At 49.3% G+C, this 15,721-nt stretch overlaps 1 protein-coding gene across 3 annotated transcripts in view; it reads right to left on the minus strand.

The window, feature by feature from the left end:
- Positions 1–15,107, minus strand: part of PTBP1 (polypyrimidine tract binding protein 1) — a 30,810-nt gene extending 15,703 nt beyond the window's left edge. The window contains exons 1-2 of one of the 3 annotated variants that reach the window (XM_074163894.1): positions 14,992–15,092; positions 11,084–11,114 (exon numbers count right to left, since the gene is read on the minus strand). In XM_074163894.1, the coding sequence (XP_074019995.1) occupies positions 11,084–11,114; positions 14,992–14,999 (39 nt within the window). In that variant the 5' untranslated portion in view covers positions 15,000–15,092. Of the gene's footprint in view, positions 1–690; positions 700–11,083; positions 11,115–14,991 lie in introns of those variants that run through there. The other 2 variants (XM_074163895.1, XM_074163896.1) reach the window with 2 other exon arrangements.
- Between the last annotated feature and the right edge of the window lie 614 nt (positions 15,108–15,721).

Genomic DNA, 15,721 nt, shown 5'->3' on the forward strand with positions numbered 1-15,721 from the left:
CCAGAACGGCAGCAACAACTTTCAGGACAACAGTCCCATGAAGTCTCAGTAAGTGCATTAAGTTGAACGACAGGCTGTTTCTGGAGCAGACACCAAGTCCCACAGGTACAGAACCCTCTGCTGCCTCCTGCACCAGGAGTTCTTCTACATTAAAGTCAAGGTGGCTGCTCGCTAAACAAAAGTGCTGCGAGTAGCACAGCACACCCCAGCATCACAACTCTTTGATGTTCCTTACTGCAGCACTGCACATTCCAACTCTACGGAGGAAGAACACATTTGACAAAAAAAATTCTAAACCAAATTCCTACTAGAATTAGACTAGCTAAAAACCTGGTATTGCAAAGTTACAGAAATGCATTTATTCTAGGCCTTTTAGTAGCTGTAGGTATAATTTGTCTGTTTGCACAAAGTTATTGAATTGCAGGAGCCTGGCACTTAGCAAATAAATCTGAGCAGACCCACAAGCAGATCCCTGTGTGCGATGTCCGTGTTTCCATTCATTACAGCATCCCCCGTAAAGTCACCCAAATTACCTTAACCAACCAAGACTAGTTTAGTAGGAGCTACGAAAAACACTACTAGACAATAGCAAACGAGACTACAAATTACTTCTTAGCACGATCTATACTTACATACGCAATACAGCTTAAAATCAGTATGGCTTCACTGCAAACAAGTTACATAGAAGACCTCAGACCCCACTGTAAACTCTGAGCAAATATAATGTAAATCTAACATACAAAATCAATTTCCCATAATTTTCTACATTACCCTTACACAGAAATGCCACACTAAAAGGCCTTCATCGGAGACAGATGAGCAGAGCTCACCCCTGCCTCAGCAACCCCCCCCTCAGCGCAGACGTACCCCACCGTGGCTACCAGCACCTGCCCTCCCCGTGCCCCAGATCTGGTGGCACCTGCAGAAACAGTATCTGCGCGACAACAAAAGCTCTCTGCTCCCTTCCCGGCAAACAGGCTGGAAAAGTAGGTCACACGGGAGCCCCGAACACCAGCTTCGACACGGCGTTTGGTTTTCTTTTTCTTTCCCCCTCAAATCTTGAATTTCTTGTTCGACTACTCACTGCTGGCGCTTCAAAGACAGGCTCAAGGACTTTGATGTCCCGAATAGGAGGAACTGGGCCAGGTTCCAAGCCCAGGGCTCATGAGCTGGTGCTGGTCACCTGCGAGCGCTGACCAGGTCCCACAAAGGCTACAGGCCCCCAGTGAGGGCTCCTTCTACCAGGGTGTAGTAATTAGGAATAGGCCTTTTAACAGCTGTTCTAATTAGCACTTGGAGTACAGCAAGAGGCAAGCCAGTCTGGGAGGCTATTAGACTGTGATCCCATCCTTTTGATGACTCTAATGCATAATTCTAAAGCTAAAACCTCACCAGTTAATGTAAAAACACTCCTGTGCCCAACCTGCTGCACACACACCAGGTCGGGCTTGGCTTTGGGGCCTGGACACAACTGCAGAGATTTACAGATTTCACAGAACCACCACCAGGAGCAAAAGCCCCACCAATGCAGAGAATGTCCGCTGGCCTTGGGAAACCCCTCCCATGGGGCCTAAATGGGCCTTGAGCTCTTTAAAAATTGTTCCTAAAGAAAAACTCGTAAATTTCTGAACATAGAGAACCCCAGCACTCCCAGTATGAATCAATGGGTCTGTGCAAGCCCCCGCAATCCACCATGGAAGCACCAGAACGAGCCACATATCTGGCTCTCGTGGAGGCAACACTAGGAAACTATAAACTGGAAAAACAAACATTTATACTATTATGGAAAGAATTTAAATTCCTTGAATTTAACTTTCCTAATGGCTTGTTTAAAATAAACATTTTCTCACATATTTGGAAATTTACTTGCAGGGCACTTTGACAAGGAATGTTCATTGCTGCTGGTTTCCACATGTCCATGTTTCTTTAATGAAAGAGCAATTTCAAATCCACTCCCCTCTTATCTTGGAGGCATCCGCGCTGCCCGCTGTGACCAGAGCCGGGAGGCAGAGGGGGAGGATTGTTCGACATCAAAAGCAGCAGCAGTCAATTTGTAAGCTTCCCAGCTGGAAGTACATGCAAACTGAGAGGGGAGACTGCAGCAGTTGGAAAACTACAATTATCCCAAGGTCTTTTCTCTCCACAAGGAAGTTTACAGCCAGCACACACAGAGGACTGCACAGTTAGATCAGAACTGTTCCATGCAGCCCGCCTCTGAGGAGCCAGCCCAGGAGGAGCATTCCCGGCGTTCCCAGGGGTTCCTGGGCTCAGACAGCACTGCCGAGCAGCCGCCCACACTGGGGAGTTCCATCCACCATCACTTTCCACCAGCTTTTGTTCCTCCTCCCTTACTGCTGGAGCAGAGCTGGGATAACCACAAGAAATCTGTATTGATGGTTGGGTTTTGGAATGACCTGTCCCGAGGCAACCTGAAAACAAGCGTTCCATGAATCCAGAGCCTGTGCCCGTCCTCTGTCCCTGCACTCCCGGTAACCACCAGTCTCCTCCCAGACCCCAGTGGCTCTTCTCTCTGTACGATATAATCTATGAATAAGCTTGAAAACCATGTTATAAACTCCAGTATCCCAATTCAGTAGAGCCAGAGGAACCAAAGTGAGCCTGGTTGTTTTAAAAGGTTTAGAGAGTTTCTCACCAGCAATGTATCCATTGGATATTTGGAGCTATATTGGAAAAGACAGCGCAAAAGCTATTGATTCTAAAGCATTATATTATTTTATTTAAGTTTAAAGCTATGCGAACCCCGGGAAGGGGAAGAGGTGAGCAAAGGGCTGTGTGGGTGATCGGCTGCTCGCCAGCATCAACCCACACCACCACTTTTCTACCTTTTATATTCTCCAGCTGCGATGAGGAAGCCAAGCTGCCCAGAGCCTCCTTCACAACACCGTTCTCCAGATTCTGAAGTTCACGTCCCTGCTCGCAAGAGGCATTCATTTACGTTGACATTTCTGTTTAGCTGATTCTTTTGCAGCTGGTATTTTTATGAGGAGATTAACAGGAGCAACAGTAACACTGCTCTCCAAAAAATCCCTCCTTTCAACTAACAAATCTGCTCTTCCTGTTTACGGAGCACAGCCCCGACTTGTGAAGTCACAGACCAGGGCAAGGCCGTCCCTGTTCCCGCAGCCACCAGTGGGCACATGCTCTGCCACCGGTAAAGCTGTGGCAGCAGCATCCCTGCCCATGGCACTCCTGGCACACATTAATTCATAACACCCTGGTTCCCGCAGCCTCGCCAGCAACACGTTGTGTTCCCTTCCCTGGGTCCCACAAAGGGCAGCTGCCCCAAGGTACAATCCTACTATCTCGTATTTTTCCAAGTTATCTTTTTGACCAACCCCCAAACTCTCAGCTTTTTTGGCTTTAAAGTTTTAACAAGTAAGTTCTAAGATTTTTCATTCTTCCAGGCTTTCACAGCTTAAAAAGCAACTCCTAACTCGTATGAAAACTATAAATTGTCTCATTTTCACTAAGGTTTTACCTGAACGTCACCATAGCTTGGAATGAAGCCAGAGATTGCCTCGGCTTCTCCCAGCACACCTGGAAGTACCACAGAAATTCTTAGCTGCCCCATGTAATCCTTTATCTACTTAAGATCCAGGCACTTACTTTAAATGGATTACAATAAATCAACTGCATTCTGCCTGCGCAAAAGGCTGGGAACAAATACAAACTAAACCACCATAAAAATACTCATTTCAAGCCAAGTAGGTGATAGAACATGGTAACAATCACCTTTCAGAACACAACAAGTGTTACAGGGAGGAAGCAAAATTAAAGCAACAGCAAAAAGTGCACATGGGAAGGAAGAGGACAGGGGCTGGAAAGGCCATCGAGCTACAGGCCACAGAGCTATGGAAAACTCTCCTTCCCTGGCTCACTGAGGAAATCCTGCACAGCAGCAGCTTTCGGACACGAAGCACCTCACCCTGACTGAGGGCAGAGCATCCCCGCTGCTCCCCAGAGAAAAGGCAGGCCAAAGCAGCAGAACAGCTACCAACTAACACCCACTCCCAAAAAGCAAAGCGGGTACCTAGAAACCCCTCTAGAAACAAACCAGGAAAAAAATCTGTGCTGGTCTGCTTTTCTGAAGTTCAGATAAAACCCCTACCAGAAGCTGTAACTCTGCCGTGCCAAGCATCGCTCCTCTGCTCCGCTACCCCTGCATTTATGAAGAGGTTTTGGACCCAGTGAAAGACCACCATAATTGCACTGGTGAGGCCACAACTGGAGTATTGCATCCAGTTCTGGGCTCCCCAATTCAAGAGGGATAGGGAACTACTGGAAAGAGTCCAGCGAAGGGCAACAAAGATGATTAAGGGATTGGAGCATCTCCCTTATGAAGAAAGGCTGAGAGAGCTGGGACTCTTTAGTCTGGAGAAGAGAAGGCTGAGGGGAGACCTTATTAATGCCTATAAGTATCTCAAGGGTGGGTTGAAGGAGGAGGGAGCCAGACTCTTTTCAGTGGTTCCCAGTGACAGGACGAGGGGCAACGGGCACAAGCTGGAACATAGGAGGTTCCACTCGAATATGAGAAAGAATTTCTTTACAGTGAGGGTGACAGAGCACTGGAACAGGCTGCCCAGGGAGGTTGTGGAGTCCCCTTCTTTGGAGATTTTCAAGACCCGCCTGGATGCAGTCCTGAGTAGCATTCTCTAAGCAATCCTGCTTCAGTAGGGGAGTTGGACTAGATGATCTATACGGTCCCTTCCAACTCTAAAAAAAAAATTCAGTGAAATTCAGTGAAATATCTGACAAGCACAATGACACGCAAACCATCGAGAAGCTCACTCAAACCCTTTACTCTGATAAAGGTAGCAAAAAAATTTCCTGGAGCACAAAAAGCATTGCAGGTCTCTGAAGTAGACTTCAAGGGCTCTGAGTTGGGTCCCAGAGGAAGGCAGGAATGTGCTTTGATACTTCAGTTCACAGCTCAAATCACTTTGTGAAGAAACTAGTAAGAAATCCAGGCTGATGACATCATCATTCACACTCATGTTACATTCCAACATTTTCTGCTGAGAGATTCAAGAGCCAGGAATGGAACCAAGTTTAACCTACCAGGAAGAAGGATGCCAGTTTTCCTTGTCTCCACAGAAGGCTCCCTCATGTCACCCCCCCATGCCCCTCTCCCCCCCTCTGGCACTCTTTAGGCATTGAAAGGTAGAGCAGTGTGAAAAGAAACATTCCAATTTGGGTCACAAACAGAGAGTGCGAGTCTACATTTTTGTGACAACATTTCTGAAGGACACATGATACAACTGTGTCCTCCTTCAGTCCTAGTACAGTCAGAGAGTTACACACACAACCGCGTCTCGCCCCCGAGGACGGCAGCCTCTGGGGTGGCTGCAGAGCCCCGTGTGACACCGCTCTGTCCCCGATTGAGACATGCAATTTATCATCTGATCGGAACCAAAAATAAGGGCAGAAATCAATTTAGTTCCCCAAATTGCTGAGGGCTGATTTTTATGTACCAATTCAAATACAGAACCCCTGTGTCATTTATCAGGCGAGACCCAGCCCAGCCGACAGCGTTTCACTGACCCGGCAGGCCTGTGGCAGGCTTGGACCATACATACTTGGGTTTTAAACTCTGCTGCTCAGCCGGGGCCAGCAAACACATGTCACCTTCCACCTGAGGCTTTCTAACCTTTAGAAAGTTCAGTAAAAGTTTTTAAAAACTTTCTAAACACTGTTAGCATCTTTGAAACTGGGTTAGTTGGTCAGAGCATTGCAAAGAACTCAGTGCTCAGGAAAACCTTCCTGCCACACATACTGCCACCAGAGCTGGTGCCAGCTCTGCAGTATATAGATAGATTTTTGAGTTCCTAAGAGCCAGCAGGAGCTCCAGCACCACACCAAGGCAATTGCTCACACCAGGCAATAGGAGATGTCGCAATAAGCTGCATTTCAAGCTGGAACACACACTGCTGGGGAGCGGAGCCGGATCCGCAGCCCACTCACCTCCTCCTCCTCCTCACCATGGAGACACCCCACCAAACAAACCGCCCTGGGAGCGGAGAGAAGGTGCGGCCGCTTTAAACAGCCCCGAATTCCTCGGCTCCAGTGCCGGAGTCACGCAGCCCTTCTGGCTCCACGGGCAGCACACACCCAGCCCTCCCCAAACGCTGTCCCCAGGCTGGAACCCAGCTGCTGCCAACCTTGAGCTGAAATCACCGCAGCGCATGGGGCCCCATGAAGCTCAGCACAAACACAACCAGAGAAACCCTGCGGCGTGAGTCACCTGGGGAAACGGAGCCTCGAAAGAACACTTTGTGCCCAAATCTGTAAAACAGCAAATTGAAGACGCAGGTTCGGAAGGAACTCCACACTAATTCAATCTCATCTAAATTGCGGTTGTGTAATAACTACAATCTCCTTTGGCAAACACCGAGTAATCACTGCACGGGGATCACCAACACACACTGCTGAACTCAGCACAGTGTTCAACAACTTCTCATAGGAAGCCTGACAGACAGCCATACCGGCAGCACCAAGGACCTGGCATTAAATAATGTCTGCTCTTCTTGCTGCTGTGAGATGACAAACGTGGCACCAGCACGTCTACATTTTCTGGTTTGACAATACTTGAAAGGAGTGTCAGTGACCCAGAGACCAGAGTCTATCCCTACACTCATGGGATTAAAAAGATACGGTTGAATAAATACGGTGTGTTAAATATTTTGCCTTTTTTTTAAATCCTCACAGACTGAGGGCAAAATAGGCCTGAGGCTAAAGCAGAATATTTTCTACAACCATTTTATTAACTGATCATTTGCTAGAAAATCCCACCCAATTTCATTTTTATCTTGTTTCCTTTCCAAGTGCAGGCAGTTCGAGGCATCCTCCACAGGGGTGTGAAGGAGACGCTGCTCTGCGCAGCTCAGCCCGCGGCAGCGACCCTGCCCAGCGCCAAAATTCCTGTTCAGCTTCATACAGAACTAAAGAGCTTTCCCAGCCCAGCCTGAGCAGCACCGATCACCCTGCGAAGAACGGGTACCCACAACTGAGGACACGGGTGCACAAAACCCGCATCCACCACTGAGGTAGGTCAGACCCAGCTCCTCCCCAGACCCCGCTGACCCACTGCCTCCGGAGACAGCCATGGCCCTCACCACCGCCATGTGGCCGACATGTGTGATCACGCCCGGGGAGGCCACAAGAGCCAGCTTGTTGCAGCCTCTCACTAAAGCCATAGGAGGGGACTGGAATTTCCTCACAACATTCCTGGCCCGCTGCCCGCAGCCATAATTACTGTTCCCATGGCAAAGATCCTGGCTTGGTCACAAATCACTTCTATGCAGTCAGCCTGCATCACACTCATCAAACCCTGCTTTAAAAATTAACTTCTCAAATGCCACAGAAGGATACTTTTTTTTTTTTCCTGGAAGCATCCTCTTTCAAAAAAAACCCACTTAACCAAGGAACGACAAGATTATTCTGCAGCTAAACTATTCTGAGACTTTTTCAATCCCTGAAATGCAACTTTACTTAAAGAATAATGACCTATCATAGTTCATACTTGTTCTAGTAAGTCAGTCCTGCTCAGAGACCGTTACAGCCCGAAGGAACAGTGATATCTTGGCAAATTAAAGAAAGGGAAAGGAGATACAGAATCTTGATCAAATGACTTCTAAGAGGCAAGTGCAGGGGTCAGACCCAGCACCTTGGAACTCACATACCGTGCCTCCATCTTAAGGCCATACTTCCTTCCTTTTCAGACACCAATGAAATTATGGTAAGAAATAAGACTTAAATCATGTGTTTCTGATCTGCAGGACATTCCACGAGGCTGTGCATCCAGAGCCCCATACCAGGACTGTAATGAGCTTCCTAAACAAATTTACACACTTTAAACTAAAGCGTCTGTGGAGAAGGCTGAACGCGAAGCCTGGGCACGGCCACGATAATCACCATCCTGGACAGAAACAAGGCCACCAGGCAGCACAGTGCTCAAGTGAGCCGTGAGAGCTTCTGGGGACTTCTGAGTTACAGAACCTAAATACAACAGATCTCGGGGAGATTAATAGAAGTGGGTGTGAGTACCCTTAGTATGTAAACTAAGGATGTGAGAAAATCCACAAGAAGTGCCAGCACCCTGTCTTTTCAAACAGCAAAATAGAGCAAACTGATACATACCTTCACAAAGTCCTCAGTCTCATAGTGAGACCCAGCAGCCAGGACCACCTACAGTAGGAATCCAACCAAGAGGTCATTGCAAGTTCTCCCTGATCATTTCCTTGGTGTTTTTTGTTACAGGCACTTTTCCTACTTGTCTGAGAATTCTCCAACTTTGGGACGTTCCAGTCACTAACAGGACATTGAAAAGCTCCACTGGTGTCTCAGTAACACGCTGCCTGAAGTGTGACAAGAGCTGACAGCTTTTGGGGACTGCAATCTTCTAATACCTTATCAAACCAGCTGGAGCACTGCTCCTGCCCTCTTTGTAAATCCATGGCAAGAATGAATAATTCCACACTTCAGTTTAAAAGCAGTTTTCCAGCTCCAATTTTCCTGTCTAATGTAGAAGCTCAGCCAGCACGCTCTCCTGTAAGCACAGCTTTCAGAACAGCCACCACAGTAGTTTTATCTCCACATGAATCTCCTTCCTAGACTATGTTTTTATGAAGTCAGTAGATCACAACACCACAGCTCCACAGCATTATTTGAAGTTATCAAGCAATTATAAGGAGCATCTGCTTCTGAAGGGGGGGAATCTGTTAATCCACAAAGTTATTTCAGTGATGCCCCAAGGATCAAAGAAGCACTGATGGATGGACAAAGCTCGATCACTGCAGTTATTTCAGCAGAGACAACACTGAAATGCTTCTGGGATACTAAAGAAACCTTCTGCAGCCCCTTCAAACTCCCTCCTGGCAAACCAAAGGGAAGGAGGTTGAAGTGGAAGCAACACCAAAACTTCAGAAGAGCTGCAGCCACTGAGGTTTTACACAAACCACAAAGGAAAGTATTTTTAAGAAGCAATTGATATAGGATTTGATGACACAGTTTTGTGAAACAGAGCCACCTGTACCTCTCTCAGTGCGAGAGCCCTGCAGCCAGAGGAGGGGGAAGCAGGAGGGAGCTGACCCACACCCGGCCACACAGGAGACACAGGTGACAAAAAGCCATCACTTAGTCCCCAGCTTTGTGCAAACAGGACTAACTTACCCACCCACACACATCTATCACAGCATTAAAGAACATGCTTCTAGTACACGATCTACACTGGCACATTCAATGTCTTAGTTAAACATAATCAGATAACACGGTTACATTGAAAATAATTTTAAAACTTACCTTTATCAAGATGCTTCAACTTTCCTTTTTGCTTCTGCCACTCTTTAAATTTGGATTCAACTCTCTCAAAACCTGCCTCATCTGACTTGACAAGAAACCTCATTTTTGCTGCAGGGTTTTGTCTCACCAGTCCCCACCCCACTGCATGGCTGGCATAACCGCAGTTACAGTTCCGTCCTGCGCTGGGAGTGAAAGCACTGGGATGGGATTTCTCCCAATCCTCGTTTGAGACGTCTGCCCATAGAGCAGGAGGGACTGAAACCACCCCCAGATGGGAGCGATGAGGCATGCAATCCCACATCCTGAAGCTTTTCAAGATTCACTGAGGACTACAATTACAGTTTCAGAAGCTTCCCGGTCAAGTTCAGTTATGCAAAACTACTTCTTAAAGCTGCACAAACCTAAAGCTGCAAATTACACATTGTTAAAACCAACCGAGGGGACTTTTACGCGGATTAATCCCATTACTAGATGCAAACTGCCCTACAGTGGTCAAGGAATGACTTAGTCCATTTTTTATAATGGCTACAAACTAGTGACCAACCGTAGTGCCCAGGCTGAAGCCTTTCCTCCTCCTCCAATGGTAAACTGAACCCCTCGAGCAGTGTTCTCAGCCAGAACCAGACACTATCGTGGCACTACTATTAATTCAAACTTCACATTCTCCTACAAGGAAGAGTTAGAAGAACCTTTCCCCTATAGCCATTAAATAGAGCCTCTTCAGGTGTTCAATGCTTCTCAGAAACCCTAAAGCACTAACAAGCATGCCTACACTTAGCAGCCACAGCTGATCTTGTACTTCCAATATGAAAAATTACTTGCTGTCGAGGAGCAAATTCCCTCTAACACTCCCACTTCTCACATGACTCTGTCACACATCAGTGCTATCACACACTGCATCCCTGCACCAGCCTGTTCAAGCGGCCACACGCAACCCTACTTCTGCCTTAATACTGGAGACACCGACACCACACAACTGGGGCCATTAAAAAGCTGTCAAGAGTACTATTTTGAGGGCCCACATTCACACACACGCTATCTAATAAAAAGAACTCGCAGGGCTGAACTTACTGTACTTCTGATCCCAGAGCATGAGCTACAGTGTCCAGGCAGTAAAGTGAAAAACCTTTAATACAGGAAGGAGTGCCAGTCTGTCCTGCACATTCCAGTTCAGCATTTCACAGGAATAAGCTTTTATCCCACAGACACAACAGCCTCCGACCAGGCACGGCAGATAAGGAGGCTCCTGTCAGCACTTTGAGTTTCAGGGCTAAGTCTGCACTTTCAAAACCTGAGACTAGAAGGGTAAAGGTCATATTTACTGTACTCGCAAGAGATAAAAATCAACAGCTAAACACTCCATTTTTTGTGGCAGAAGGATTTTTGACATATAACTGAACAGGAATTCACATCAACAAAGGAAATAGAGTTCTCAAAAAAGCAAGGCCAAATTTCTCCATTGAGAAGCATTGTCTAGCACACACATAACGAGCAGGGCTTGGCATTTTAGTAGGGGAAAGGGCTGTTTCTAAATGCAGTAAAGTTCTTTTCTGACAGTTTATTATCAATGTCCAAATGCCAAGAGCTAATGCTGAGCCATAATCAAAGTTTTAAATGCACATGAAACTAAATTACCTTCTGGTTAAAACCAATTTACATGGTACCAGAAATAACCCTTTAAAGGCGAAGATCTGCATTTCGTAAGGCTAAAACTAGGTCAGATGCTGAGCAGTGTAAAAAGAGAGAAAAAGTGAGAAGTGCCTACCTTTGTACCAACTGTTATATCTTGGACAATGCTGTAGAAAAAAGAAAGAAAAGGATTAAAAAAGTTAGATAGGTTTGCCACAAATATCCAGCGTAGTTTACAGTAGTAAGAAAAAAGCAAGTCAAAGTGCACAGTTGTCTTTGCGAGTGAGCCAAGGACAGTTCATACAAAGGAAAAATATTAGATGGTGATGGTGGAGACCCAAGACCCAGCAGTGCTAGAAATCTGCAGCTCTGCCACCTCCTACAGCAGAGCTTGTGAGCCACGGGGACTGAGACCAAACCCAGTTACAGCCCAGCATTCCTCAGGGAAAGGGACGGGATCCCAACACCACCTCTGACTAACCCCCAGCAAAGTGTCAGGAGTTGACTCCATCACCAACAGCCACTTCTGCAACTCTTAACCATCTTCTGTTGGAAGAAGCACCCTCTGCAAGGCTGGGAAAAGCTCTCTCCTGCAGAATTATCCACTCATGACCAGTAACGCTGGAGCCCCGGGGGAAGGGGCTGTGCCAAGCCGGCAGCCCCCAGCCCCACCAGGGGCGCTAACAGAGCACCAGGAGAAAGGGGGAGCCCAGGCACATCTCTACATGACATTCCTCATCTGCTCTTTTTTTGAAAAACAAATAGTAATTTTCCCCTAATGCAGATCTGAAGGAAAAACCAGTTATTAAGCTCTACCACATATGCTTAAACCTCCTGAAGTGAGACTTCCTGATTACGTAGCATGAAAATGGTGTTCGCTGCACCTCCAGCAGCTCGTGCCAGCTCTCACAGAACTCTCTAGGTGGGAAGGGACCTTCCAGATTATCTAGTCCAACCATCAACTGGCTCTCGCCAGCGTGACGTGACCATCACACACAGCTACTGAGAGCAGCTTCTGTCACTGGGGGAATCGGAACGACTTGTCTATGCCTCAGCCCGTTGTACCTGGGTAACGTCCCAGCCCATTTCAGTCCCTACATGTTATTCTCTTCTGTGGGAGTGCTCAAAACATTCAAATTATTTCAGTTATACCCTTGCACTGAAGATACAGCTTTTTTTATAAACTCCAAACCACTCTAAAGCAGCAACATAAAAATGAGAGCAGAAATTATGATTTTAGATTGATGTATATGCAGCATTGCCCATTTCAACCCCTATCTTTCAAAGGGCTCACCATCATTTCCGAGCACAGCACCCAGAAATGCCTGGTGACCAGACTTGCAGCAGCTTTAAGGAACCACGGGAGGGAAGCAGACGGCCCAGCAGCCATTCTAAACCAGCGATATGAAATCTGAAGTACTGGAGAACACTTCCACAAACTGATTTAACACCAGAGAACTCGCATTTACCAGTTGCTCCTTCCCTACCCTCCTGCAACAATTCATCGCTTTTCAAGGCACTAAACCCTGCTCAGTCTGATGAAATCACTCCTGTTCCACCACTCCCCAAACCAGCCGTAACGAGCAGGAGCCAGCTCAGTCCCTGGTACTTCCTCCTCCAAAGCGAGCTGCCATGTCATCGCAGCCAGCCCCACGGCCGGAGCCCACGGCCCAGCGCCCTTCCCAGGGAACTCCCTACAGAGGAGCAGGCACCGCAGCCCCACTGAGGACAGATGGGTTTTGCTGCACTTGGAGGGCCAGCAGTAATGAACTAATTAAACCCATCTGCACAGAGCAGTGTAAAGGATCACAAACATTCTATTAGAACCACTAAATATTCTATGAGTCCACATTTCTTCACTTAAAATACATACCTTAACCCAGTGATTTTCATAACCTCAACAAACGTTCTTTCCAGTAAAGCAGAGTAAGAACACGGAATCTCCCAAGTTTCCAAAACTCTCGAACTTACCCCAGAGCAATTTCTCTCACTTCCTGTTCCTCTGCGGGGCCTCAACACAGGAAATGTTTTACATAAAGTAACCTTAACAGGGGATAGTATACAAAATTATCCAGCAGGAAGAGCTTTTTTATTTGCCAAGAATCATCGATTCCTGGAATATTGTTGTTATCCACTTGATAACAAACACCACCCAAAACAAGCACCAACAGTATTTAACAATTTTTATTCAAAAAATATGCGACAAATCTCCAGTTCCCACACACCCCCTCGACACATTACCATACCCTGAGCTCCAGTCTCTTCTCCTGTGTCAAACTTCAGTACAGAATTAAATTTTTTCTCATTTCCAAAAGAACAGGCAACAAAGCCCTCCATAAAAATTACTTTTTACACAGAATGAGTTAATTCCTACACAGTAAGGGGAAAAATTAAGCAGCATAAAACCTCCGGGTCATTTTCCAAAGCAGCGTTTCCCATACGAACTCCTTGCATGTTTTAACAACGCAACTTATTCCAAGGGGATCACTGGAAAAGCGGGGCCACGTATGGTTCCGGGCAGGAGGAGCAGAGGAGCCTGCAGCCGGAGAGGCCGCTCACTGCCAGCCGGGCAAAACCTAAAACTATTTCAGAGGCAGCTATGGAAGTTCCAGGAGGAGGCAGCTTTCACAGGGCAACGAGATCATGCACCAAGATCTTCACATGATAACGGATGATTAAGACTCATAGGCTACACTAAAATTTGTACATTAAAATGACTTTTTGTAACACATACACTAAATCAGCTTTTCTAGGAACTAGAGCAAAGACAGCTGACAACAAACTGATTTTTGGCATTAGAGTGTATGGTCTCACACTCACATGCTGAAGATTTTTCTTTAAAAAAAAATATCACTCAACATGATGAGCAACTTGTTGAAAGAAGCAAAGCAACCTGAACTGCACCCTGGACTGTAAAAATTAGTAAGATACACGATTTTTATTTCATTTTTTAGATGCAAACAGCACTGAGCCAGCCCCTTTGCAGCGTGCAGAGCCCCCAGACGGGGACTGGAGCAGCCGGCGCTAATTTGGGCTTTCCCGGACTGAAGGGCTCTGGGGAAACAGGCTGCTCGCTCCGAGGCCTTCTGAAGTGTTTTACCTACTGCGCTCTGGAGGAACAAAGCTGCGATCGCTAAGGAAACACGCCGGAGGAGACAGGAGGAACAGGGAGAGCTCGGTGCTGACAGGGCCGCCTTCACACAACAGCGGTTCTAAAGCAAACACCGGCGGAGCAGAAGCCGGATGAGGCGGCGGTTACAGGGCGATCAGCGCTGCCCACGAGGGAAGCGCTGGGCTCCAGAAGCACCGGGGGAGCCCGGCAGCGGCGGGGAGGGGGTGTGTGTGTCCCGGAGGGGTCCGGAGGCGGGGGAAGCTCCGCTCCCCGCCCGGCCCCAGGTACCGCCTGCCGCGGGAGGGAGGGTGCGGCCGGGCGCCCCGGGCTCCCGGGGACGCGCCGCGGGACCCGTGCGGGTGGAAAAACTGCGCGCAAAACGGAATCCGGAAAAAAAAAACCACACCTCCCCCCCCGCCCCGGCCCCCAAAGCGCCAGACAATGGGAGAGCGGCCGCGGCCTGGCCGCGCCCCCCCCCCCCCCCCCAGGTGCGCCCGCTCCCGAGCCCCCGCCCGCACCGGAGCGCCCCCCGCCCACCCCCGCCGGGCGGGACCCCCCGGCACCGAACGGCTCCCCCAGGCGGGAGCGGGGCACGGCCCACACGAGGCGCCGCGCCGGGGCGGCGGCCGGGGAGCAGCCACCCCCCTCCTCATCCCCCGCGGCGAGGGGGCTCTGGGAGGGCGGCCCGGGCAGGAGACACCCCCTCCGGATCGCCGGCCACCGCCCCCTCCCCTTCCCGCCTCGCCCCCGCCGCGCCGCCCGGCCGCGCCCGCGGCGCCCCCCCTCAGGTAACGCCCCGGCCCCCGGCGCGGGTCCCGCACCTCCGCCGCCTTCTCCCCCTCCACCGCGCCCCGGGAAGGGACCGGCAGCGCTGCGCCCCGGCCCCCGGCGCGGTGCCGGCCGTGCCGAGGCCCGGGCCGGCGGGGACTCACCCGTCCATTGCACGCGGAGGAGACCCGTCGGGAACGGAGTGGAGGCGCCGGAATAGCAGGAACGAGCCCAACCGCTCCGTGTTATAGACTCACAAAATGGCGGCGCCGCTCGGCCCGCCTCACCCGCGCCAACGTCCCATTGGCTATCGGAGATGTCATCTTGATAGCAGGGGCGGGGACCGCCCGCCTCCGGGGGTTGGCGCCCTGGCGCCCCTCGCGAAGCCCATTGGCTGCAGGCGGGGTGAGGGGCGGTGCGAAGCGGCGGTGCGCGGCGCGATTCGGTAGGCGAAGGGAGACGGCTGGGAGGAGCCATCTTGAGAGCGGGAAGGATGCCGAGATGCCACACGGGTCCGCCATCTTGATTGGGGGCAGGGCATGGGAGAACCGCGCTGGGCGCCATCTTGAGTACGGGCAGGGGCGCCAACGTGCACATTGTGTTGTCACCCGCCGGGGGCTGCGGGAGCGGCCCCGCCGCCGCCGCCGCCATGTTGGCTACGGGCAGGGAAGCCGCGCGCCCCTGCCCGGTACCATCTCGGGTGAGGGAGAGCAGGCGCCTCGCCGAAGTTACCTTAATTCTTTGTCACTGGTAGTCTGGAGACTTTTAATGGCGCTAGACAGCGCTTCAAGTTTTATTTAAGATACAGGATAAAGTTTGTTTAATTGCAGTTAATGTCTTAAGGATAAAGATTACCCAGTGGGTGAGAGAGAGAGAGAGAGAGAGAGAACTTGT

This window comes from Numenius arquata, chromosome 25 (assembly GCF_964106895.1).
Source record: "Numenius arquata chromosome 25, bNumArq3.hap1.1, whole genome shotgun sequence".
NCBI classification, from domain to species: Eukaryota; Metazoa; Chordata; class Aves; order Charadriiformes; family Scolopacidae; genus Numenius; species Numenius arquata.